This window comes from Macaca nemestrina, chromosome 17 (assembly GCF_043159975.1).
Source record: "Macaca nemestrina isolate mMacNem1 chromosome 17, mMacNem.hap1, whole genome shotgun sequence".
NCBI lineage: Eukaryota > Metazoa > Chordata > Mammalia > Primates > Cercopithecidae > Macaca > Macaca nemestrina.
In genome coordinates, this window is record NC_092141.1 from 18,341,426 (window position 1) to 18,369,089 (window position 27,664).

Consider the following 27,664-nt stretch of genomic DNA (forward strand, 5'->3'; position numbering starts at 1 on the left):
TTGTTTTCACTTCTGGCTACTATGAATAATACTGCTATGTACATTTATGTACAAGTTTTTATGTGGAGTATATTTCATTTCTGTAGATAACTACCTGGGAGTGGAATTGCTGGGTCACATGGTAACTCTGTTTTAACATTTTGAGAAACTGCCCCTGCATTGTTTCACATTTCCACCAGCAGTGGGTGAGGGTTCCAGTTTCTCCGCATCCTCACCAACACTCACTGTTCATCTTTTTTATTGTAGCCGTCCTAGTGTTTTTTTTTTTTTTTTTTTTTTTTGAGACGGAGTCTCGCTCTGTCACCCAGGCTGGAGTGCTGTGGCCGGATCTCAGCTCACTGCAAGCTCCGCCTCCCGGGTTCACGCCATTCTCCTGCCTCAGCCTCCTGAGTAGCTGGGACTACAGGCGCCCGCCACCTCACCCGGCTAGTTTTTTTTTGTATTTTTTAGTAGAGACAGGGTTTCACCGTGTTAGCCAGGATGGTCTCGATCTCCTGACCTCGTGATCCGCCCGTCTCGGCCTCCCAAAGTGCTGGGATTACAGGCTTGAGCCACTGCGCCCGGCCCGTCCTAGTGTTTTTGAAGTGGTCTCTCATTGTAGTCTTGATTTGAATTTCTATAATTACTGTGATGTTGTGCATCTTTTCATGTGTTTTTTGTGTTGTTGTTGTTGTTGTTGTTTTGGAGCATTTTCTTTTTTGTGATTCTAATTTAAAGAGTTCCTCAAAGCTTTGTGAGTTTCTGACTGGGTCTCCTCTCCACCCCCAACTTACTGTGACTTCTCTTTCCTCCTCTGCCATCTAAGAAGCCAGCAGTAGAAGGGAGGCCTGGTCGCTGTGTAAGGAATATTTAAAAGAGCAGCCGTTGGACACAGCTGTGCTGTGAGACCTTCTTGCTAAACATGTGCCCTGTTATCTTTCTTGAGATGCTCGCCTGCCATTTGGCAAAAGCTGTATGCATTGTGGTGTGTTTGAGTTCACCAACCATTATCAAGATCAATTTGGGCAGAAATAGAGAGACACTTGGTTGAATGGAGGCCAAGCTGAAATTCTGATTCTTGAGCATGTGATAATCCATGCAAAATGTTAGCCAATTTACATTTCAATTTTTAATCTTATTAGCAAGTATTCTTGCCACCTGATACCCTTTCCAGCAGCTGCAAAACCCCAAACTATATTGAATTCAATGAGAATTGCATGCATGAAATTTAAAGACTCAGGTTAGAATTATGTGTCCTTTAATAAAAGTTCTTTGCTGAACCATGTTAGTGTGGATTAGCTGTTTTAGATAATGTCCAATGGCAAGGTTAGCAAATGAGGATATTTACAATGCTTTGGCAGTTTTCACAGGGAATACCTTTGTCACCAGCACCAAACTGTGAAGGCACTTTGGCTTCATTGAAGTCCATTTGCTTTGGTACTGACATCATCTGGTTGACTAAGTTCATTACAGTTTTTAAGCATGGCTTGCTATTTGGTTTATGGTATAATTGGAAGTAATCAAGCTCACAAATGCGATAAATGCCACAAAACTATTCTAATTTCTTGAAATAAGACCTCACTTACCATTAAAATCTCAGTGTACCGCAGGTACCCTTGTACTTGGTTTGCTTTAATTCAAGGGTTTAACTTGTAAGTGAATCCAGTTGTCATGAAATCTGAAACTCCCTATTCAGAACAAGTCTGTATAGATTTGAGTGAAATCTCACATCAGGAGGAGTTTTGAGGTGACGTGGCTTCAGGTTGGTTAATTCAGAGACCTACGATGGGCCCAGTTTTTTCCATCTTTCTATACTACCATCCTCAGCATTTCCTGGCCTATTTCTCACCTGCTGTCTACATGTCTGCCCCAGGACTGGGCACTCCATGCAGATACTGTCACCACCAGGGGACAAAAAAGCCATTTCTTCCTCATGCGCCTCTTCAAAAGCCAGGAATTTTTCACAGATACACCCAGGAGACTTACACATCTCATGGGCCAGAAATGGGTCACTGACTCCTAAACACATGACTTGCAAGGGGATGGGGACACCTGTGTGCCTTAGATCCATCAGGTTGACCAAGTCTTATGTGGTAGGTAGGTACCAGAGCAAAAACTGGGCCCTGCCAGCATGAAAAAGGAGGAAATTGGTTGTTGGGTAAGTATCCGGCAGTGTCTCAGCAACCAGTAATTGGTGACTGCTAAATCTCACAGTCTACTATGCCTGTTATTTCTCCTGACTCTTTTCATTAAGAAACACAGCATTCATATATAAAATGCACAGAGTGGACATTCACAATATAGTCAGAGTTTTGGTTGGCATTTTGGTTCATAACTGAAGTTTATACCATGTAAGTCTTTATAGGATGCCATTTCTGAACAATCTGCCCATTTCATAAAGAAATAATGCAGGATGATATTTAGTGTAAAAACTAGAAGAGGAGCAGACCTCCTAGAACAATGATTGAGCAACACAGAAATAGAAAAAGGCTTGAAAGACATTAGAAAGAAAGTCAAGCCTGAGGTTAGGGATGACACCATGTGTACAGGCAGAGACAGAGACCCTGTACCCAGCAGTGTTCAGGGTCTCTAGATGACCGGGAGGCGTGTGTTGAAGATAGCACAGAAAATGAATTTGAGTGGGCACCCCATTCCAGAAAGGCACTTCAGTCTCAAGATACTCAGCTGAAGGAAGTTGAGAGGGTCTTGGGATCACTTTGCTTCAGCAGAACAGGCATGTGTGTAGGGAGAACTTCTCAAGATCCCAGAGGCTGGATGAGCCTTGGGCCGCGCCAGGTGTTCACTGACCACTAGTCTGGCCTCACAGGATTTCCAGAGTACCCTCCTGCATGTCCCCTAGTAAGTTTATCTATTTGTAACAGGCTGCGTATCCTTTCTTTTCAGCACGTGGACACGGGGAACTCTTACCTTTGTGGGTACTTGAAGATTAAAGGCCTTACTGAGGTAAGTACTCACACAAACCAGCACTGGAAAGTCCGTGGTGTGAGGCTCCGCAGACTCATTGGGGTTAAGGGCAGGCGGTCTCAACTCTTTGAGGCCTAATTAAAGCAGACTACTCCTGAGCATTGCTACTGTATAGGGAACATAAAGCAGACAGTTTCAGTGTGTCCTGTTGAGAATTGTACAGATTCACAAATCTTTTAAAGAAAAGTTTATGAGTATGTCAAAATCGTCACAACCAACACTATTGATTTTATTTTTAACCCTTTTTGGGGTAAAAAATAATAAGAATATAGCTACCACCCTCATCATAAGTTTAACGGTTTCTGAGATAAGCATCAGTCCTATAAATAATGAGATTTTAAGTTCCTTAAACCTCTTAGTTCATAGGAACAATGAAAAGTTACTGTCTGGGCGCAGTGGCTCGTGCCTGTAATCCCAACACTTTGGGAGTCCGAGGCATGCAGATCACTTGAGGTAGGGAGACCAACCTGGCCAACATGGTGAAACCCCATCTCTACTAAACATACAAAAAAAAAAAAAAATAGCCAGGCGTGGTGGCACGGACCTGCAGTTCCAACTACTTGGGAGGCTGAGGCACAGAGAATCACTTGAACCAGAGAGGCAGAGGTTGCAGTAAGCCAAGATCACACCACTGCACTACAACCTGGGCAACAGAGCAAGACCCTGTCTCAAAAAAAAAAAAAAAAAAGGAAAGTGACCATCTAGTTTCCAGCAGAAGTACCTGCTGTGCAGAGTATTTTCTTTTCTTTGAAGCAACTTTTTAAACCTCAGAATTCCTGGGACTTTAGAAAGCAAGGAGGAGCATCCTTTCTTTTCCATTAGCAAGGAAACAGGAAGTGGAAGGAGGTAGCTAGACTGGCCCTGTGAATGCTGGGAATGCCCAGGCCGGACCTAGCTGCAGGGGACCTCTGGCCTTTGTCAGCTGTCATGGTCTGATGACCCAGCAGTATTTGGATGGAGTGCTGTGCTGGATGGGACAGTGGAAAGGAACTGGGGTGGCATTCTTCTGCTGCCCCTTCCTCCATCTGTGACCTTTAACTTCTTTCAGTCTTCTCATCTGTGAAATTGAGAATTAAAAATTCCTGCTCCAAGCTGGGTGCTGTGGCTCACACCTGTAATCCCAACATTTTGGGAGGTCAAAGCAGGAGGAACACTTGGGGCCAGGAATTCAAGACCAGCCTGGACAGCATAGCAAGACCTTGTCGCTACAAATAGTTTTTTTTTTTTTTTTTTTTTTTTGAGACGGAGTCTTGCTCTGCCGCCCAGGCTGGGGTGCAGTGGCCGGATCTCAGCTCACTGCAAGCTCCGCCTCCCAGGTTTACGCCATTCTCCTGCCTCAGCCTCCCGAGTAGCTGGGACTACAGGCGCCCGCCACCTCACCCGGCTACTTTTTTGTATTTTTTAGTAGAGACGGGGTTTCACCGTGTTAGCCAGGATGGTCTCGATCTCCTGACCTCGTGATCCGCCCGTCTCGGCCTCCCAAAGTGCTGGGATTACAGGCTTGAGCCACCGCGCCCGGCCTACAAATAGTTTTTAAGAAATTAGCCAGGCATGGTGGTGTGTGCCTGTAGTCCTAGCTACTCAGAAGACTGAGGCTGGAGGATCGCTTGAGGCGAGGATTTGAAGGCAGCAGTGTGCTGTGATTATGCCTATGAATAGCCACTGCACTCCAGCCTGGGCAACCTAGGAAGATCCTCTCTCTTTAAAAAAAAAAATACTGGGGTCAGGCATGGTGGCTCACACCTGTAATCCCAGCACTTTGGAAGGCTGAGGTGGGTGGATCACCTGAGGTCAGGAGTTCAAGACCAGCCTGGTCAACATGGTGAAACCTCGTCTTTACTGAAAATACAAAAATTAGCTGGGCGTGGTGGCAGGCGCCTGTAATCCCAGCTACTCAGGAGGCTGAGGCAGGAGGATCGCTTGAACCCAGGAGGTGAAGGTTGCAGTGAGCGAGATTGCACCATTGCACTCCAGCCTGAGCAACAAGAGCGAAACTTTGTCTCAAAAAAAAAAAAAAAAAAAAAGGCCTGCTCTAAGACAATCAGTGGACTTGTTCTGGGAGTGTTAGAGAAAATGACAGACTCGAATATGATACTAATATGTGATTCTCTTATAAAGTCCTGACGAGCCTCAGTCTTAAGACAGGTTTCTGGCTCCTGGTTCCTATCTGGTTCTCCTGCTTTTCTATTAGAAGCTTGACTGATTGAGGATCTCCTAAGAAGTTTGTTGTTGAGACAAAAGGTATTTCTTATTTAACTCGAGAATTGTATCAAATCAAGTAGGAGTAGAAAGGATAGCAAAATACAGGATTCCAGCCTTTGTTTTTGTGATAGGAGAAAAGATCCTAAAACAGAATATGCTCAACTCTCAGGTAGCCACATACATTAGTTAACTGGGTGCAGAACACAAACACTGAATGTCATAAGGAAACCAGCAAGTGTGTAAGACATTGGAATGTTAATGCTGACTCCAAAACCAGTCATTTGAGTGATAAGAAGCTGCACAGAGGCCGGGCGCGGTGGCTCAAGCCTGTAATCCCAACACTGGGAGGCCGAGACGGGCAGATCACGAGGTCAGGAGATCGAGACCATCCTGGCTAACACGGTGAAACCCCGTCTCTACTAAAAATACAAAAAAAAAACTAGCCGGGCGAGGTGGCGGGCGTCTGTAGTCCCAGCTACTCGGGAGGCTGAGGCAGGAAAATGGCGTAAACCCGGGAGGTGGAGCTTGCAGTGAGCTGAGATCCGGCCACTGCACTCCAGCCTGGGCGACAGAGCAAGACTCCGTCTCAAAAAAAAAAAAAGAAGCTGCACAGAAATGGTAAGTAGCATTGGAAATCTTGAAGAAGTATACAGAAATGCTAATGGCATTGAGCTCTCCTTTGGGAGCAAGTAGCCCTTCCTTTAGGAAGCCCCTGTCGAGAGCAGCAGTCAGGCTCCTTTGAGGAGGGGGCATTGACAATGGCCCTTCATTGGGGGCTAACCCAAGGGGAGCCCTAGGCTCTTAACAGAACCTCTGCAGATGGCGTGGCCTTGATGAGCACATACCCTCCCCAGAGTTGCCTGTTCCTGGTCGAGCAATAAATAAACCACATTATGCTGCTGCAGGGGTGTTGAGTTAAAGCAAGTCCTGCTCAGGCCTTAGATGTAGAAGAATTCTTTTTAAATAATGTTTTTTAGTAGCTTTATTGAGATATATTCACATACCATACATTTCACCCATTTAAAGTATACAGTTCATTGGCTTCTAGTGTATTCACAAAGTTGTGCAACTATGTGATAACTTTTTTTTTTTTTTTTTTTTTTTGAGACGGAGTCTCGCTTAGTCGCCCAGACTGGAGTGCAGTGGCGTGATCTCGGTTCACTGCAAGCTCCACCCCCCGGGCTCACGCCATTCTCTTGCCTCAGCCTCCAGAGTAGCTGGGACTACAGGTGCCTGCCACCACGCCTGGCTAATTTTTGGTATTTTTAGTAAAGACAGGATTTCATTGTGCTAGCCAGGATTATCTCGATCTCCTGACCTCGTGATCCACCCATCTTGGCCTCCCATAGTGCTGGGATCACAGGCATGAGCCACCATGCCTGGCAAAATATCAAATTTTTAATTTAATTAAACTATAATTTGGGTTTTAGTCATAGTAGTTGTCTTCCTCATGTATACAATGTGGAAAAGTATCTACTAAAATGAAGATAGGCCAGGAACAGTGGCTCACGCCTATAATCCCAGCACTTTGGGAGGCTGAGGCAGGTGGATCACCTGAGGTCAGGAGTTCAAGACCACTTGGACAACACGGTGAAATACCGTCTCTACTAAAAATACAAAAATTAGCTGGGCGTGGTAGTGGGCACCTGTAATCCCAGCTACTCAGGAGGCTGAGGCAGGAGAATCACTTGAACCCGGGAGGCAGAGTTTGTGGTGAGTCCAGATCCTGCCACTGGACTCCAGCCCGGGCAACAGAGTGAGACTTCGTGTCAAAAAATAAAAAAAAGGAGATAAATGGCCTCTTAGCTACCTCACATCTCACATTCACAAACAAGCACAGCTTTTTTTTTTTTTTTTTTCCTAGGCTTGGGCATACATGTGCAGGTTTGTTATATAGATAAATTTATGTCACGGTTTATAACTGTTATAACTATATAACTGTTGTACAGATTATTTTGTCACCCAGGTACTAAGCCTAGTACTCAATAGTTATTTTTTCTGCTCCTCTCCCTTCTCCCATCCTCTACCCTCAAGTAGACCCCATTGTCTGTTCTTCCCTTCTTTTTTTTTTTTTTTTTTGAGATGAAGTCTCGCTCTGTTGCCCAGGCTTGATTGTAGTGGTGCAATATCCGCTCACTGCAACCTCTGCCTCCCAGGTTCAAGCAGTTCTGCTCAGCTTCCCAGGTAATGTGTACCACCACACTGGGCTAAATTTTTTTGTACTTTTGGTGGAGATGGGGTTTCACCATGTTGGCTAGGCTGGTTTCGAACTCTTGACCTCAGGTGATTTGCCTACCTCGGCCTCCCAAAGTGCTGGGATTACAGGCGTGAGCCTGTTGTTTCCTTCTTTGTGCCCATGAGTTCTTATCATTTAGCTCCTACTTACAAGGGTGGTATTTGGTTTTCTGTTCCTGCATTAGTTTGCTAAGGATAACGGCCTCTAGCTCTATCCATGTTCACGCAAAAGACATTATCTCATTTCTTTTTATGGCTGCATAGTATTCCTTGGTGTGTATATACCACGTTTTCTTTATCCAATCTGTCATTGATGGGCATTTAAGTTGACCCATGTTTTACTGTTGTGAATAGTGCTACAGTGAACATTTGCATGCATGTGTCTTTATAGTAGAATGATTTATATTCCTCTGGGTATATACCCAATAATGGGATTGCTGGGTCCAATGGTAGTTCTGTTTTTAGCTCTTTGAGGAATTGCCACATTGCAAAACAGAGCTTTAAAGTTTGTTTTGATGCCTTCTGGAAATGAAATTCTGGAAATGTAAAGAATAAATGTCAAATAACATTCCTTTTGCACTTTTGAGCCGTCCGTCAGTCAAGAGAGGCAAACTTTCTAGGGAACCAGCAGCTTTCAGGGGGTACCTGGGAACCCAGCCTTTGGGGACCTATGGGCAGGCCCCCCATTTACTCATTACTTGGGTTTGGAAGGATTGGAAGCTCCAGCTGAAGTTGTACTACACTTGTGCTGAACTGGGGAGACAGGTCACACTTACCAAAACTCACAGAAACAGAAGTGCCAGGTTTTGTCATAGTATGAGATTCCTGTGTGTTCCAGAAGTTCCTGTTGACTTATCGGCCAATTGAATGTTAGTCCCCCAGAAGACAGATCTACATGAAAAGTCGTGGTACCCATCACCAGAGAGTTTTGGGTGAGCCTGGAATCAGTGAGAGGATTAGTTGGGGGACTTAAATGGCTGACAACAGCCAGACTCACCACGGGATGCTCACTCCTGCTTTTGCTGCCTCTCCTACTCATTTCTTGATATCCTTTCTTCTGACATGGTTTTTTCGTCTGCTCTATAAATTACCCCTCATTGGGCTGTAATAAAGTGCTTGAATTTCCTGTTCCTGCTCTGAGAATATTTTATCTTTTCGGTGACTTCTGTACACACTGAATCTCATTTATTAGGTATTTATTTTATTCTCAAAGTTTGAGGGTGCCCTGTAGTCACCCTGATATACTGCCTAAAGTATGTTTACAAAGAAGTCAGCGCAGAATTATTCATTAGGAAAACTAGTGATTTAAACTATAAGTGTTTTAATCGTATTAGGACCTCCTCCCCACCCCTCCCTTTTTTAATAATAGAGACCAGGTCTTACTATGTTGCCCAAGCTGGTCTTGATCTCCTAGGCTCGAGCGATCCTCCTGCCTTGGCCCCCTAAAGTGCTGGCATTACAGTTGTGAGCCACCAGGCTTGGCCTTGTATTAAAACCTCTATCATTTCATCCTATCCCTTTCAGGGAAGTTCAGAAAAAAAGATTAAAGCTTGATAATATAAATAGCTTCTAGTTGGCTCATGCCTGTAATCCCAGCACTTTGGGAGGCCGAGGTGGGTGGATCATGAGGTCGGGAGTTCAAGACCAGCCTGGCCAACATGGTGAAACCCCGTCTCTACTAAAAATACAAAATTAGCCAGGCATGGTGGCAGGCACCTGTAATCCCAGCTACTCGGGAAGCTGAGACAGAGAATTGCTTGAACCCGGGAGGCGGAGGTTGCAGTGAGCCGAGATTGTGCCACTGCACTCCAGCCTGGGTGACAGAGGGAGACTCTATCTCAAAAAAAAAAACAAAAAAAGCTTCTAGTTTAAAATATCAAATTCAAATGCTGATTTATTGAAAACTTTTTCCTTAGTAGTCTTTCCTAGAACAGATTATAATTAAAAGTTAGCTTATACCAGCTGGGCGTGGTGGCTCACGCCTGTAATCCCAGCACTTTGGGAGGCTGAGGCAGGCGGATCACGAGGTCAGGAGATGAAGACCATCCTGGCTAATATGGTGAAACCCCGTCTCTACAAAACAAACAAAAAATTAGACGGGCATGGTGGCGGGCGCCTGTAATCCCAGCTACTCGGGAGGCTGAGGCAGGAGAATCACCTGAACCCGGGAGGCAGAGGTTGCAGTGAGCCGAGATCGTGCCACTGCATTTCAGCCTGGGCAACAGAGCGAGACTCTGTCCCCCAAAAAAAAAAGCTAGCTTATACCTTAAAAATTAGGTTTACATTTAGGAAAATTTCTCCTCTCTCATTTTTTCAGTCTGTGTATTTAAATATTTATGTGAAGAATCCAGCAACAGTGTTAGGATACGGGGTTTGTGGATTTGGAGCTGTGTTAGATTTTTTTTTTTTTTTTTTTTTTGAGATGGAGTCTCGCTCTGTCGCCCAGGCTGAAGTGCAGTGGCCGGATCTCAGCTCACTGCAAGCTCCGCCTCCCGGGTTCACGGCATTCTCCTGCCTCAGCCTCCCGAGTAGCTGGGACTACAGGCGCCCGCCACCTCGCCCGGCTAGTTTTTTGTATTTTTTAGTAGAGACGGGGTTTCACCGTGTTAGCCAGGATAGTCTCGATCTCCTGACCTCGTGATCCACCCGTCTCGGCCTCCCAAAGTGCTGGGATTACAGGCTTGAACCACCGCGCCCGGCCAGGAGCAGTGTTAGATTTATCATATTTTAGGTTCACTGTTAAGGAAACAGATTCCCTCCACGGTATCATCCTAAAGCAGGCCTCCTGGTGGTGGTGGTGATGTTCTGTTTCCTGGGAGCCTCTGCGCCAGTGGCTTTTAGTGTGGCAGCCTCTCTCAGGAAGGTCCTGCACTACATGGAGGCCAGCTTGGTAGATGTGGCAAAGCCATCAGAACGAGGTGTTTGATGCAGAATAAGAGGGGCTTACATCTGATCTGAAGGAAAAACATGGGCCCTCTGTAGTCCTCGACATTAGGACTGTAATCTGTGGTTTGCCAGGCCAGTGACTGTCATAACCGTGCTCCTGGCAGACATCAGGGGCTGGCAAGGTAGCCTGAGGGGCGGGTAGTTGGTTGGTTTCTACAAATGCAGGGAAATTGTAGACTTTTTACGGTGTTAACTTTTTGTCTTATTAATCTTTTTGAAAATCATTGGTGCCTACTTACTAACGCATGAACAAAGAGCAATTAACAAAGCACCCAAGCCAGCACATGGCTTCTTGCTTATGTTTTCAACGGCATGGTTTTTACATTCAGACACGATTTACATATGTTTTCCTCATAGAAATTGTTCTTAGTTCATGTGTTTTTCCTCATATAAGTTGTTCTTAGTTCATGTGACAATTAAATGTATCCCTATATATCAAGGTATTCTAAGACTACCTTCAGGGACCATTTCTATAGTTCATTACTAAAAGTTTCTCTGAACATATAGAACACTGAAAAAAGTATTTAATTTTTTTTTTTTTTTGAGACAGAGTTTTGCTCTTATTGCCCAGGCTGTAGTGCAATGGCACGATCTCGGCTCATTGCAAACTCCGCCTCCGGATTCAGGCAGTTCTCCTGCCTCAGCCTCCCAAGTAGCTGGGATTACAGGCATGCACCACCACGCCTGGCTAATTTTGTATTTTTAGTAGAGATGAGGTTTCTTCATGTTCATGAGGCTGGTCTCGAACTCCTGATCTCAGGTGATCCTCCCACCTCAGCCTTCCAAAGTGCTGGGATTACAGGCATGATCCTCCGCACCCGGCCAAAATAAAAGGTATTCTAGGCCGGGTGCGGTGGCTCACACCTGTAATCCTAGCACTTTGGGAGGCCAAAGCGGGTGGATCACCTGAGGTCAGAAGTTTGAGACCAGCCTGGCCAACATGGTGAAACCCCGTCTCTACTAAAAATACAAACATTAGCTGGGCGTGGTGGCGGCCACCTGTAATCCCAGCTACTCAGGAGACTGAGGTAGGAGAATTGCTTGAACCCAGGGTGTGGGAGGAGGTTGCAGTGAGCCGAGATTGTGCCACTGTACTCCAGCCTGGGCGACAGAGCAAGACTGTCTCAGGGGAAAAAAAAAAAAAAATAAAAGGTATTCTACCCCAAAATCCACCCGTGGAACCTTGGAGAATTGGTGTAAAAGGGACAAATGACTGAGCCAGTTGGAGAACCAGTGGTTTGAGAGAGCCTTAGTGGTAAGCACAGGGATTTTGGAGCCTCTTTGGTTCTAACCTTGGAAAGTAAAATCTGCTAAGTTATGATCTGCTTTGTATGCTAGAATATTCAAAATTTACTTGTGGAAACATCCAAATTCTTTTCTAAGAGACTAGCACATAACAAGTGAAGTCAGAGAAGGGCTGTCTGCTGCTGGCAAAATCCAGGAAACCCTTCATTCTCTGGGTGATTTCGATTCAGGTCCATTGCCACAGCTTGTTGGCAAACTGGCTGGATCTAATTCTGGTTTGGGTTGTCAGGTAGCGGTGTCAAGGTACTGGAAAGAAGTTAAAGCAAAGTTGATTCTTCCTTTGTAAAAAGGTTAAAAACTCTCAGTCACCATCTTATTTTGATATTTGGGTTTTACCATAGGAGTATCCAACCCTTACGACCTTCTTTGAAGGAGAAATAATCAGCAAAAAACACCCTTTCTTAACTCGCAAGTGGGATGCAGATGAAGATGTTGATCGGAAACACTGGGTGAGTAAGTCTGATCTGCGCTGTGTCATCCAGGGGCTGCTAGAGAACTGAAGAAATGCTGGGAGCCAGAGACCTTGTCCCTTATTTGGTATTATTGGGGCTTTGCAGCCAAGTAAAAGGTTGCGCCGCACACAGACCTCAGTTGTTCCATCTTCCTTATGAGAAGAGTTTAAATACAATCTGACCTGCTGCTTAAATAGCAAATGGTGGTCTGATGATAGCAACCCCAGAGTTCTAGCCAGAACTTTGCTCAGCTTAACAGTGTCCTCCTATCCTTCCCACCTGTTTGTCTATCTTCTGTCCACTGTTCCTTTCAAATCACCTCTGCTTGGGGAAAACCCTGTGAAACATGCAGTGATGACCTCTGGCTTCGGGGCTGGCATTAGATGGAGATGATGTTGTGGGAATCTGCCCTCCCGCTGGCTTATCAGGGCAGAGCCACATCGTTTCTTTTTATCCTCGCTCCTAACAGACAAGTATAGTCTTGTCTTAAGTACACCCCTATAAATCCTGCTGCCCCTGCTTTTTAACTGTCAAGTGTAGAGCATTCTCACTCAGCGGTAGTGAGTGCTTCAAGACAACTCAGAGTTAGTGTCCTGGGATCTTTTCATTGGTTGTCATATAAGTACCGTGTCTTCAAAAATCAGTTTCTTGGCTGGGTGCGGTGGCTCGCACCTGTAATCCTAGCACTTTGGGAGGCTGAGGCGGGTGGATCACGAGGTCAAGAGATCGAGACCATCCTGGTTAACACAGTGAAACCCCATCTCTACTAAAAATACAAAAAATTAGCCAGGTGTGGTGGCATGTGCCTGTAGTCCCAGCTACTCGGGAGGCTGAGGCAGGAGAATGGTGTGAACCTGGGAGGCGGAGCTTACAGTGAGGCGAGATCGCGCCACTGCACTCCAGCCTAGGCAACAGAGCAAGACTCCGTCTCAAAAAAAAAAAAAAAAAGAAAAAAAATCAGTTTCTCAGCCTGTCTAGTAACCTTTTGCTTTAGTTGACCATGGTGATGGTGAATTTTTGTTTAACACTGGAGAAGATCAATGGGTTTACCCTCCGTAAACCAACCAGAAATGGCTGTGTCAGTCAGTGAGCTTGCAGTGAGCTGAGATCCAGCCACTGCAGTCCAGCCTAGGCGACAGAGCGAGACTCTGTCTCAAAAAAAAAAAAATTTTTTTAGAGTTGGGGTCTTGCTCTGTTGTCCATGCTGGAGTGCAATGGCATGATAATAACTCACTGCAGCCTCAACCTCCTGGGCTCAAGTAATCCTCCCACCTCAGCACCCTGAGTAGCTAGAACTACAGGCACGTTCCACCACACCCAGCTCATTTTCTTTTATTTTTGCAGAGACAGTCTCACTATGTTACCCAGGCTGGTCTTGAACTTCTAGTTTTATTTTTATTTTATTTTTTTTTTTGAGACGGAGTCTCGCTCTGTCGCCCAGGCTGGAGTGCAGTGGCCGGATCTCAGCTCACTGCAAGCTCCGCCTCCTGGATTCACGCCATTCTCCTGCCTCAGCCTCCTGAGTAGCTGGGACTACAGGCGCCCGCCACCTCGCCCGGCTAGTTTTTTGTATTTTTTTTTTTTTAGTAGAGACGGGGTTTCACCGTGTTAGCCAGGATGGTCTCGATCTCCTGACCTCGTGATCCACCTGTCTCGGCCTCCCAAAGTGCTGGGATTACAGGCTTGAGCCACCGCGCCCAGCCGAACTTCTAGTTTTAAGTGATCCTCCTGCCTTGGCCTCCCAAAGTGTTGGGATTATAGGTGTGAGCCACTGCACCCAACCTGTTTTTTTGGTTTTTCTTTTTTGGGGGTTTTTGTTTTGTTTTATTCTGTTTTGTTTTTGTTTGTTTGTTTTTTGAGATGGAGTCTTGCTCTGTCGCCCAGGCTGGAGTGCAGTGGCGCAATCTCGGCTCACTGCAAGCTCTGCCTCCTGAGTTCACGCCATTCTCCTGCCTCAGCCTCCCAAGTAGCTGGGACTACAGGCGCCTGCCACCACATCCGACTAATTTTGTGTACTTTTAGTAGAGATAGGGTTTCACCATGTTAGCCAGGATGGTCTCGATCTCCTGACCTCATGATCCGCCCACCTCAGCCTCCCAAAGTGCTGGGATTACAGGCGTGAGCCACCGCGCCCAGCCTGGTTTTGTTTTGAGACAGATTCTCACTCTGTCACCCAGGCTGGAGTTCGTGGCATAATCTCAGCTCACTGCAACCTCCGCCTCCCAGATTCAGGTGATTCTCATCTCTCAGCCTCTCGAGTAGCTGGGATTACAGACGTGCGCCACCACGCCTGGCTAATTTTTGTATTTTTAGTAGAGACAAGGTTTCGCCATGCTGGCCAGGCTGGTCTTGAACTCCAGGTCTCAAGTAATCCACCTGCCTTGGCCTCCCACAGTGCTGGGATTACAGGCGTGAGCCACCATGCCCAGCCCCAAGCTGTTTTTTACTTGAGTAAGAAAAGGAGATCGATCAAATACTGAGGTTCAGTTAAATTTAAATTTAAACTTGAGCTTTTTAGAGCATTTTTTGAATTCTGTACATTTTGATTGTTGTAGCAAATGGACATCAATAGCTAGAGAGTCATTTGTGTCTCTCTGTGATACAAGAGAATGCACATAACCTGAGTATCCAGAAGGTTGGGGGAGCCCAAGTGGTGTATGAAGGTGCTGGGTACCAGCAGGTGGAGTTGGAAGGGCTCCCTGGTACCATCTGCAGCCACCTCTGCCCAGCGCTAGGCTCTTCCTGCATGGCTTGCTGCCTCACAAGATGGCGCCTTCCCGTCCTGTACAGCACCAGAGTAGAAGGTTCTTCCCTGTAGTAAACCACAGCCTCTCTCCCATTCAACTCTATTTTCCATTTTATATTGGGCCTGCAAAAAGCAAAGTCTTTGAAGCCCAGTGACACTCGGTTTTAGGCTAGGTTGACTACAAATTAAATATTTGGAAAGCAACTCTTAATTTTCCCATTGACTTCCGTTAGGACACTGGAAGAGATCTGGGTCTGCAGACTCTGCTAGACTGGATTGAAACATTTTAGGTGAGAGAGGAACTAAGAAGGCCACCCTTGGTACTGGCATGTGAGGTGTGGTTGAGCCAGGGAGCTGAGCCTATGGAGTGCTTCCTCCTCCAGCAGTTTGTGGCTGCTTTTTTAGTACTCACCATTTCCCCTAACTTTCCCCACTCATGGAGGACTCCCAGGTTCCCACGTGGGATTCCTGGAGCTCTGTACTACACCTGGGTTTGTCTGAGATTTACAATGTTGAATACACTTCACCTAGGCTGTCATTTTTTCATTATAAACTAGAATCAGAGATATTGTATTGCACCCTCAGATTTTCCTTAGTGGTATTTAAGTTGCTATTATACTAGTGCTGTAAAGTCAAGATTCCATATATTCAGTCTACATAGGATAAAAATGTCTATGTGACACTGGGCGTGGTGGCTCACGCCTGTAATGCCAGCACTTTGGGAGGCCAAGGCAGATGGATCATCTGAGGTCAGGAGTTCGAGAACAGCCTGGCCAACATGGTGAAAGGCCATCTCTACCAAAAATATAAAAATTAGCCAGGCATGGTGACACACGCCTGGAATCCCAGCTACTCAGGAGGCTGAGGCAGGAGAGTCACTTGAACCTGGGAAGCGGAGGTTGCAGTGAGCTGAGATCATGCCATTGCACTCCAGCCTAAGCAACAGGAGCGAGACTTTGTCTCAAAAAATAATAATAAAATAAATCTATGTGACAAAATCTATGACTTAGTATCTCTGTATCTTGATTTTTTGTTTAAGATGTTTTCTTATCAAATTAACACATGCTTATTTAAAAATATTTGAAAAAATAGAAAAGCTGGAGGAAAAGGAGTAATCTATGGCAACACCTAAAACTAAAATGCTGTTAACCTCTTCCTGAATCTCTTTTGGGTATACAGTGTATACTTGTTTTTTGTCTTTTTTAAAAATGGGATCATAAGATGCAGTTTTGTAACCTATTCCTAATCTCCTGTTGTAAATGTAGAGTCAGCCCTCCATATATGTGGGTTTTGTATCTGTGGATTCAACCAGCCACAGTTTGAAAATATTTGAAAAAAAAAAATTGCATCTGTACTGATGATATATAGATATTTTCTTTTTCTTTTTTGTTTTTTGAGACAGAGTCTCACTCTGTTGCCCAGGCTGGAGTGCAGTGGCGCGATCTCGGCTCACTGCAAGCTCTACTCTCGGGTTCAAGCCATTCTCCTCCTCAGCCTCCCAAGTAGCTGGGACTACAGGCAGCCGCCACCACAACTGGCTAATTTTTTTGTATTTTTAGTAGAGACAGGGTTTCACCATGTTAGCCAGGATGGTCTTAATCTCCTGACCTCGTGATCTGCCCACCTCAGCTTCCCAAAGTGCTGGGATTACAGGTGTGAGCCACTGCGCCTGGCAGATGTATAAATTTTTTGTTCTTGATATTCTTCCTTGAACAATACAGTATAGCCACTATTCACTTAGTATTTACATCAAATTAGGTATTGTAAGTAATCTAGAGATGCTATAAAGTATAGGGGAGGATGTGTGTAGGTTATCAGCAAATACTGCACTGTTTTATATCTGGGACTTAAGCATCTGCAGATTTTGGTATTCATGGGGATCTTGGAACCAATCCCTCACAGATATTGAAGGACAAGGCTATCACATGTATCTAGTGTCTACTTAGCTAGCTGGCCCAAGCCCCTAGATCATGCAGAGACACAAGTTTCACAAAGCCCTCTTTTCTGAGGCTGGGCAGGCTGTTTCTAAGCTGTTCTGCGTGGCTCTTTTTGCTACTTTGGATTTACTTGCAGAGATCTTCTCATTAATTGTTCTTAGTTTTCATCTGTTTATTTTGTCTGTCTGTTCACCATTCCCATCCTTTGGCCTTTTCCTCGGCCATGTTAACAAGGCAGGCGTAGGGCAGTGGGGCCTCAGCTGGAGTCCAAGTATCTGCCCCAGGGTTGAGTCTGCATTCAATGGGGTGACCATGGGGTCCCATCTGTTACTTGGCCTTAGCTGCCCTTTTGGGAGCCACATCTCCAGCTGTCATGCCTTGGGAAGGTGAGTGTACCTGGGCACATAAGCATAGTTCTGAGAGCAGCCTCTCCTTCTCTCAGTCAATTGGCACACTCTCTTTTCTGCTTTCAGGGCAAGTTTCTGGCTTTTTATCAGTATGCAAAATCATTTAACTCAGATGACTTTGATTATGAAGAGCTGAAGAATGGAGACTACGTCTTCATGAGGTGGAAGGTAAGGTCCCGCCAGGTGGCCCCTCAGACTCCCAACAAGCCAGGCCCTGTACTGCACCTACATACCCACTCTAACCAAGGGCTCCCCATGTCCAGTGCTCATCACAGCTGGTTGTCATGGCAAAGTCTTCATGGCAGGGTGTTTGCACACCTATAAAAAGTGGGCACAGCTCCAGGGCACGCACTGGTTAACTGCTGATGTCCCAGACAGCTCCTCCTTGCTGTGCTTTTGGTGGGTAGCAAGTGGATTTGGGCCTAGGTGGCCGCCTCTAACATTGTTTTCTCCTTTTCCTTTTTCCCACCCAAGAATCTTATTGAACCCCCAGGTTGAATCACTCCAAGTGTTCTTTGGATTCAAGGCAGAGCCAAACTTCCTTTGAACTTAGTCAGATCCCTCTATGGGCTTAAACACCATCCGTGGGCCGGGTCCCCTCCACCACATCCTTTTCCCAGAGGTCAGGAAAGTCTCACCTCCTCTACTTCCCTCCAGCTCAGGAAATGAGGGACCGGGAATGGAACGCGAGTTTTTGACTCAGCAGTGCTCAGAGAGCCCCACCTGACTGATTTGATGGATTGGCTTTTAGCTGCAAGATCATTTGTGCTCCCTGCTTTGATAACGTGATATTTACAGCCCCAGAATAGCAAAATCAGGAAGCCAGTTTGTTAAATAACTTTGAGAACATACACCCACCTCCAACCCCTAGTCCCCAGTCTGTAGGGAAAAAGTTGTTTTATCTTGAAATCTTGGCAGCTTTCATAAAGATGAATCATTTTGAGTTGCCTTTCCCGGTCTTTACTTTGCATAGCTTACCACTTTAAGAAGTGGGAATCAGCCGGGCGCAGTGGATCACACCTGTAATCCTAGCACTTTGGGAGGCCAGGGCAGGCAGATCATGAGGTCAAGAGATCGAGACCATCCTGGCCAACATGGTGAAACCCCATCTCTACTAAAAAATAAAAAAATTAGCTGGGCATGGTGGCGCGCCCCTGTAGTCCCAGCTACTCGGGAGGCTGAGGCAGGGGAATCACTTGAACCTGGGAGAAAGAGGTTGCAGTGAGCTAGGATCGCACCACTGCACTCCAGCCTGGTGACACAGCAAGACTCCATCTCAAAAAAAAAAAGGGGGGAATCACTGGGCACGGTGGCTCACGCCTGTAATCCCAGCACTTTGGGAGGCCAAGGCAGCCAGATCATAAGGTCACAAGATCCTGCGTTCAAGCAATTCTCCTGCCTCAGCCTCCCAAGTAGCTGGGATTACAGGTGCCCACCACCATGCCCTGCTGATTTTTTGTATTTTTAGTAGAGATGGGTTTTTGCCCTGTTGGCCAAGCTGGTCTCGAAATCCTGACCTCAGGTGATCCACCCACCTCAGCCTCCCAAAGTGTTGGGATTACAGGCTTGAGCCACTGCACCCGACCTGAATTTTAAAACTAATTTTAAAAGCCACAATTTTAGAAGTTGAATAAGGAATGGGAGAGTGTCTTAAATTTGTTTAAAAAGCAATGGAGTTGTTTTGCCTCCAAAGAATGTCCCAGGGTGGCTCATCTGTGGTCCTTTAGTAGACCACCTGAGGCCCTGGAGCTTCTGACCTCATCTCTCTGGGAAAGTAGTTGCCAGGACCTGGGTTTCCAGCTTTCAGCTCCAGCAGAGGTGTCTCTCCTAAGGTGCCTGGTCAAGAACAGTACCGTTCTGACTGCTTTTGACAAGGTGTCAAGCTCTTAGAGGGGGTGTCACAGGGGCTACTGGCAACTGCTCTGTACTCAGAAAGGTCCACAGACCTACAGAAGTGACTCACTGTTCTAGATGTTATCAAGCATCTGGTGACAGTTCTGGGAACTGGAGCAGAAACCTAGCTCTTCCCAGGTTGGTTGTCTGTGGTCTCTGAAAGATAGAGAGGCAGGTGAGTAGGTACTGATTTATGTATTAGATGTTTCGGCCATGATACCTTCTCTGAATTGCTGATCCTAGTGAGTTGAAGACACAGTTTGTTGCTTTAGTATATAGAATACTCCAGGAGCACATGGACGCTTTTCAGAAGTCAGGCTGAGACCCCACGGGCCCACCATCACCCAGCAAGTCTGGGTTAGACTGTGAGATCCTGTATTTTTCTGGAGTGGTCCTTAGAACCCCCGATGCTTAACAGGGAGGCCCCGTGGGTGGTCAGAGAATGCTGTCTGTTACTGACCCTCTTCATCTGTGTGCAGGAACAGTTTCTGGTCCCAGATCACACGATCAAAGACATCAGTGGTGCTTCTTTTGCCGGGTTCTACTACATCTGCTTTCAGAAGTCAGCAGCCTCCATAGAGGGCTACTACTACCATAGGAGTTCAGAATGGTGAGGACCCCCAAAGACAGAGGCCACGGGGAGGGTTTCCTGCCCGGCTGGCTCTCCCTTGGCTCATCGAACCCAAAAGCAATATCTTAGCCTGTCTCTGTATAGATTCTGTGCTTTATTTAGATGCTGAGAGCTTATTTCATGATCTCAGTTGCTCATAATAAGGCCTTATCCCTATCCACACAGCAGAGTAAATGAGATCAAAATGAAGTATAGGTGAAAGAACTCATTTCTAAGCACTTTTAAGCAATACTGTATTTTTGGCAATGTTTATCTCCATCTTGCTGGTTTTTATGTAATCTTTGCAAATTGAATTAGTAACTAAAATGTGAATTGATCCAGTAGTGGACAGTGTGAATTTTGCTGTCAGCAGCTTTTTAAATTTTGTGGCTGCATTCCTTAGAGTTGGTCCGACATGCACTTGATTTAAGGCTCATGACCTGGGGACTTGTGAGTGGACAGTCAGTGTGTTACCAATGGTAAAGGACTGAACTCTGCCTAAATGCTAACTTTTGCCACCTTTTGGGGGATTCTCCTGCCTCCTTGCTGCTTTTTAAGCACCTTGCTGTCCCCGGAGGGCAAACCATATGATAAAATGCCTGATTTCCTCTCTGAAGGTAAAAATTCTCTCTTTCCTTTCCAGTATTTCACACTTTGTTGTATGTGAAGTGATCCTACCCTAGATTCCTTGTTCAGTGGTAACGAAATTATATCTGCAAGTAAATGCCAGCCCTGTAGCCACAATTTTTAGGCTTTCAGTAATTGTTTTCATGCGAGTTTGTAAAACTTTTTATAATCCTTTTTAAAAATAACAGCTTTGGTCCAGGCACAGACGCCTGTAATCCCAGCACTTTGGGAGGCCGAGGTGGACAGATCATGAGGTCAGGAGTTCGACACCAGCCTGGCCAATATGGTGAAACCCCATCTCTACTAAAAATGCAAAAATTAGCCAGGCGTGGTGGTACGCACCTGTAGTCCTGGCTACTCAGGAGGCTGAGGCAGGAGAATCGCTTGAACCTGGGAGGCAGAGGTTGCAGTGGGCCGAGATTGCACTACTGCACTCCAACCTGGATGACAGAGCGAGACTTCATCTCAAAAAAAAAAATGGCTGGGCACAGTGGCTCATGCCTGTAATCCCAGCACTTTGGGAGGCTGAGGCAGGTGGATCACAAGATAAAGAGATCAAGACCATCCTGGCCAACACGGTGAAACCCCATCTCTACTAAAAATACAAAAATTAGCTGGGCGTGGTGGCACATGCCTGTAGTCCCAGCTACTCGGGAGGCTGAGGCAGGAGAATCACTTGAACCCGGGAGGTGGAGGTTGCAGTGAGCCGAGATCGCGCCACTGCACTCCAATCTGGCAACAGAGTGAGATTCCATCTCAAATAAAATAAAATAAAATAATAGCTTTACTGAGATATTATTTGAATACCATACATGACTCATTTAAAGTGTACAAGTCAGCCAGGTGTGGTGATTCATGCCTTTAATTCCAGCATTTTGGGAGGCTGAGGCGGGCAGATCACTTGAGGTCAGACGTTCGAGACCAGCTTGGCCAACATGGTGAAACCCCATCTCTACCAAAATCCCATCTCTACCAAAAATACAAAAATTAGCTTGGCATGGTGGCACACGCCTGTAGTCCTAGCTACCTGAGAGGATGAGGCAGGAGAATCGCTTGAACCTGGGAGGCAGAGGTTGCAGTGAGCTGAGATCGTGCCGCTGCACTCCAGCCTGGGCGACAGAGCCAGACTCTGTTGTATATACCTACAATAGAAGATTAATTGACAATAAAAAAGAAGTTCTGATACATGGTACAACATGGATGAACCTTCGAAACATTATGCAAATGCAAAGCAAAGCAAATGCCAAAGTGCTGGGATTATAGGTGTGAGCCATTGCGCCTAGCCGGTATATACAACATTTTATTTATCCATTCATTATTTAGTGGACACTTAGATTGCTTCCATTTTTTAGCGATTGTGAATAATGCTGCTGTGAACATGGGAATATCTGAGTTCCTGCTTTCAATTCCTTTGGACATATACCTAGGAGTGAAATTGCTAGGTCATACGGTATTGCTATATATAACTTTATGAGGAACTGCCAAGCTGTTTCCCACAGCAGCTGCACCATTTTGCATTCCTACCAGCGTGTATGAGGGTTCCAGTTTCTCCACATCCTCCCTGGCACTTGTTATCATGTCTCTATAATTATAGCTACCCTAGTGGATGTGAAGCAGTATTCGAGTGTAGTTCTAATTTGCATATTCTTGATGGCTAATGCATTTTTTTTCCTGATAATTTGTTTTTGGTAAGAAGTAAACCCCCTTGGGCCGGGCGCGGTGGCTCAAGCCTGTAATCCCAGCACTTTGGGAGGCCGAGACGGGCGGATCACGAGGTCAGGAGATCGAGACCATCCTGGCTGACACAGTGAAACCCCGTCTCTACTAAAAAATACAAAAAAACTAGCCGGGCGAGGTGGCGGGCGCCTGTAGTCCCAGCTACTCGGGAGGCTGAGGCAGGAGAATGGCGTGAACCCGGGAGGCGGAGCTTGCAGCGAGCCAAGATCACGCCACTGCACTCCAGCCTGGGCGGCAGAGCGAGACTCTGTCTCAAAAAAAAAAAAAAAGAAGAAGTAAACCCCCTTTTCCTACGTTCTTCCACACTCCTATGTGAAACAAGTAGGGGAGAGCCAACATGCCAGACATTGACTCTAAATGTGCCCGAGGTTGTCATCCCAGCGTGCAGATTGTCTGCCTCTCTTTCTCCTCCCTCTACATGACTCCCTGGAGCACCTGCCAACAGGGGAGGTAGACACCTCCCAAGCTTGAAAGACCACCAGGATGGTCTTGATCTCTTTACCTTGTGATCCACCTGCCTCAGCCTCCCAAAGTGCTGGGATTACAGGCATGAGCCACTGTGCCCAGCCATTTTTTTTTTTGAGATGAAGTCTCGCTCTGTCATCCAGGTTGGAGTGCAGTAGTGCAATCTCGGCCCACTGCAACCTCTGCCTCCCAGGTTCAAGCGATTCTCCTGCCTCAGCCTCCTGAGTAGCCAGGACTACAGGTGCGTACCACCACACCTGGCTTTTCCAAGCTTAATACTGTACCTAGGAAAGTGAGAAAATTTAAATGAAAGGTAAAATACAGTTTAAGGCAGTAGTGAAATTAATTTTTCTACACTCTCTTTAGATACCATGAGAATTGGTTTATGCCTGTGCTAGCTGTAAAGTTCTTAGGATATGACAGCCTGGCATTACGTGCTACAGCAGGAGAGGGCAGAGCAGCCAGTGAGGTTAGGGCTGGGGCGTGGGTCTATATCTTCTCCCAGAGCTTATTGAGGTCTCCTTTTAGACATACCATAGTTAACTTCATGATTAGAACAGAATGAAAAAAAATTTCATCTTGTGCATGGTTCAGGAGGATTAACCAAAAAAGAAAGAATGAATGAAATCAATCTAGGTTCAACTTGAGAAATAGAAAATGAATGTGCATTTCAGTCCAAGTATGTGACTTGTCGGGTGCTCTGGTTTTTGAGGGGTTACTAATGTCCTTTGCTCAGGGTGCATTAGATGACTACCTCCCGTTTCTGTCTGCTCCCCCTTGCAGGTATCAGTCCCTCAATCTAACCCATGTTCCTGAACACAGTGCACCCATCTATGAATTCCGGTGACAACGGTTCAGAACAGCAACCAAATAAAACTGAACTTGGCAAAAAAGAACTTTGCCGAGAAAATTGTGTACCTGCCAGAACCAGGAGAAGTGTGTTCCTGTTTCTTCACGAGCAGACTCGCATCACAAAGCATGAATGTTAACCCACAGAATCCAAGGAGCATGGCTGGCCCGTGGGGCAGGTGGAGGGAGCGGTCTTCGTTCTTCCTCCCCTCAGTGGCAGTTTGGTCTTCACCTGTTTTTAAGCTACCTTAAACGCACTTTTCCTTCCTGCACAGCTAACTTCTACATCACTGAAATGCCCATTCCTTCCTCCGTCCCGCCTCCAGCTGAGTAGAAGGTCTGCTCCCGGATCACCCTCAGCCTTGGTGCTCAGTGATCCCCAGGCCCTAGACCCCTACCCCCCGCCAGTTGCTTTGTCTGGTAGCTCAAGAGAAGGCAGAGCCCCAGCACCTCTGTGCCCCCCAGAGCTCTGTGCAGGGAGTTGGCCAGCTGCAGCAGCATCAGCCACCAACAACACGAGAGGCGGAGGCTCCGGTCCCTGCCGGGCTGCCTCAGTCTTCAGTGCTGATTGTGTCATGGGTCAGTGCGCGCTGCTGAGCCCTATATTGTTAACAGTGCAAAACTAGTGAGTGGCTGTCAGGTTCCCTGGGCCTGCCATCAGGGATCACTAAATTTAAGGCTTCCAGATCCCTGGCAGGAACAGATTCCAGTCCTGCTTACTCAGTACATTTGCTCCAAACTTTTGAACTTGAGGGCAATACTAAACTTAAAAATAAGAGTTTTTTTATTACAAAATTATTTTTATGGTCCCTTTAACGAGGACCCTGTGGCAAATGCACAATTATTCAGAATTACATTTTATCGTTTTCACATTGAAAACAGCAAATGTTGACTTAGTAATTTTTATATTGATATCTATATGTATATGTATATTTAATCAACCAGCAGTTTTGAAACTAGTCATCCTGGTACAAAAGTTTTGCAGCATTGCCTAAATTATAGTGCTCAACACAAGAACTGTTTTTGGGGGCAGGTTAGCATTTGTGCCTCCTCCTTTTGCTACTCAAAACAGCAGTGCTTGGCGGCAGCCTTCCATGAGGCAGAAGGGGTCGTCGTTCTCCGAAAACAGTGACTCTGAAATGTTGGGACAGGGGAAGGGGTGGGAAACGTGAACATGCTCAAATAACTCGAGGCTCACGTGCCAAAGTGTGTGTGTGTTTGTGTGTGTGTGTGTGTGTGTGTGTGTGTGTGTTGTTTTGTTTTTTTAAATGTTTAAAAAGCTTAATAGGTTGGCATCAGTTGTAGCCCGCAAACATGGGTAGGGCTTTGGGGAATTGGCATTTGCTGGTGGTTTACAAGACTTACTCTGAATACAAGAGGAAAAGCTTTAAAAACAAGATTGCATCATAACCCCCAGGAGCAAAGCAACCTGGAGGCTACCTATCCACGGGCAGGCAGCATAAGAGAACGTGAAGCCCTTCAGTGAGATGAGATGAGCAGTGGGAAACCTTTTCTAAAGAAGTGACTTTCGGCCGGGCGCGGTGGCTCACGCCTGTAATCCCAGCACTTTGGGAGGCCAAGACGGGCGGATCACGAGGTCAGGAGATCGAGACCATCCTGATTAACACGGTGAAACCCCGTCTCTACTAAAAATACAAAAATTAGCCGGGCGCGGTGGTGGGCGCCTGTAGTCCCAGCTACTCGGGAGGCTGAGGCAGGAGAATGGCGGGAACCCGGGAAGGCGGAGCTTGCAGTGAGTGGAGATCGCGCCACTGCACTCCAGTCTGGGCGACAGAGCGAGACTCCGTCTCAAAAAAAAAAAAAAAGAAGTGACTTTCATTTTATTGACATATGTACTGTATGTTACTGAGATTGAATGTTAGGGGAAGCCTTAAGGCAGAGGTATTTGGGAAAGTAGCCAGTGGGCACTTGTGGTATCTAAAATCTGTTATCCCAGGACTGTGTACAGACGGGCAGCCCACCCATTCAGTAAGGTCAGGGCTTTGGAACCCTAAAAAGTTGGCCCAGTGACTTAAAGGGAAAAATAATTCATTCCCAGAGATGAGTCAGAACAGTCTCCTCAATCCTGAAATTCAACAGGGCATCAGAAGGGCTGGCTCTGGTCAAGCCCAGCTGCTCTCGTGAGGAGATGCTCACTGTGGCCTTGTTGAGCTGATGGACAAGTGAAGGAGCCCGTGGGGCTGTGCTCTCCTTCCTGCCATTCGTGCCATTCCACTCTTTTCAGCTCTCCCCTCATGGCATGTGAGTCCATACCTTCTGCATTTTTCCAGGCCTATGAGGGATATAGGCCTCCCCTTGGGGCGCTGGGTCCGGAGATCATCCCTGGAGCTCGTCTGGGGCTCATGCTATGGCTCCAAGTAGTGGTTTGAGTGGGCAGGAAGGGCCATTTGCAAACACTGCTGTGTTCTAGACAAACAAGCCAGGTCCTATTGCAGGATTTCTTCTTTCCTTCTTTACCCAGGTAATGAACTGCACCCATTGTACTGGGAAAAATGAAGAAGTGATACCTTTACTAGATCCTTCAGACACATCTATGAGAAGATTTGTTCGCTTAAAAGTCTGCCCACTTAGGATAGGAAAGGGATTAAGGATTTTTCCACCTCCTCTTAGTAACCCCTGAGTTACCAACATCAACTTCTTTCTCTCTGTTCCTGAAGGAACTTTGGGGAATTGTCTTCATCTGTAGTTATGCTTTCCTGAACCTTCTCAGTGGTTTACATGCCTCTGAAACTATGTGCAATATTTTTGGTTGACACTTGTATCCATCCTTAAGAAATTAGTGCAGATTGCAGATATTCTACTGTCTTCCACCCCAAACAAGCCTGCCATGAGGTGGGATCCTAGGGGTTTGGCTGTTCTTAATCCACTGCTCAGAAAGCTTCCATTCTGCTGTCCCCAGCCTCGACCCTCTTCTGTGCTGGACTTCCACCCACCCACCCTTTTCAAGTTTAGATAGCGTTTCAGCTGCAGTCCCAAAGTAACGAAGCAATGCCTACTGTTAAGTAGGAAGTCGATCTGTGTGCTGGTTTTGTTGGTTATGTTGAAATCACAAACTCCAGAGGAGCAGAGGGGTTTTTCAATGTCTTTTGCTTTCAGAAACAGAGAATATAATATTCTCACTAAGGCCTTGAATTGATTTTTTTTCTCATAAGATAGTCTGATAAGCTAATTTTTAAAAAGAAATGCCATTAACTGTGTTTCATTGTGGTTTAAAATTACTAACAAGTTGTGGGAAAGAAAAATAATATTTGATTTTGAATCTTAAATGTTTTTAAAAATTAGACTTGAATGGGCACAAAGTATAAATATTTTGTTTCTTTATGGAGGACATGTGGAAAGAGTTTGAGGGTTTGGGATGGGAGAAGTATTTTGCAGAGCTATCAATGTCCAAATAATTTTTAAAAAATAATAAAGGTATTTAAGCAGTGAGTTTGTCCTATTTGTAAACCAAAGCAGCTCCATTAGAGGAAACCAGTCCTCCCTGGGCCTGTGGCTGTGGAGCTCTCTAGGGCCAGCCGGAGACCTCTGTGTGCCGGGGCAGGCCGAGGGCCACTCTGGGCAGCTGTTGCAGTGGTCTGGTTGCTCCTTTTTCATTCTGAATGTTTTCAGCTGCTCAGCACTTCTATTTTATTAATTTCTGTATTTCTTCAGAAATGTGGAAGCTTTTTTTTTGTTTGTTTGTTTGGCATATGTGAAGGGTTTATATTTCTATTTAACACAGAGAAAAGATGCAGGCAGAGGTATCTGTCCAAAGCCTGCTTTGCGGTCTGGTGTGGGTACAGGCAGTGCGGTTGGGGTGCCCTCGACACTGTGACTGTGGTCCTCAGAGGAGATGCCTAAGTCTCAAAACACAAGCACTTGGGCCCCCAAACAGCAGGATCCCTAAATCAGCCATTACAGTTTATTCTGACCAACCATTCTGTTACGTTTCAGGTCCCACCTCCCTAGGAGGCTTGCAGGAACACGGCTGGAAACATCAGTGAGGTTTTGAGGAAACGTATAAAGTATTGAGGTCTAAATTTTAAGCAAGTTGAGATGCTAAGCGAATTTACATCAGTGGCAGGGCAAAGCTCCCCTGTTGTGTGTATTTTCTGATTTCATTGTCTAAACAATAATAAGCTTTTTTCTCCCATGAGATGTGGTGTCAATAAAGGAATAGACTGTTCACAGTGCTAGACTCAGGATTTAAGACACTGTTTCTTTTTATCTTTTGAGGCAAGGTCTCAATCACCAGGCTGGAGTGCAGTGGCGCTATCACAGCTTACTGC

The 27,664-nt window shown here is 45.9% G+C and overlaps 1 protein-coding gene across 2 annotated transcripts in view; it reads left to right on the top strand.

The window, feature by feature from the left end:
- Nucleotides 1-26,825, top strand: part of LOC105491059 (GID complex subunit 4 homolog) — a 30,259-nt gene extending 3,434 nt beyond the window's left edge. The window contains exons 2-6 of one of the 2 annotated variants that reach the window (XM_011757188.2): nucleotides 2,884-2,943; nucleotides 11,994-12,101; nucleotides 17,261-17,362; nucleotides 19,567-19,697; nucleotides 23,310-26,825. In XM_011757188.2, coding sequence (XP_011755490.1) covers nucleotides 2,884-2,943; nucleotides 11,994-12,101; nucleotides 17,261-17,362; nucleotides 19,567-19,697; nucleotides 23,310-23,373 — 465 coding nt within the window. In that variant the 3' untranslated portion in view covers nucleotides 23,374-26,825. Of the gene's footprint in view, nucleotides 1-2,883; nucleotides 2,944-11,993; nucleotides 12,102-17,260; nucleotides 17,363-19,566; nucleotides 19,698-22,669; nucleotides 22,767-23,309 lie in introns of those variants that run through there. The other variant, XM_071082442.1, reaches the window with a different exon arrangement.
- The last annotated feature ends 839 nt before the right edge of the window (nucleotides 26,826-27,664 follow it).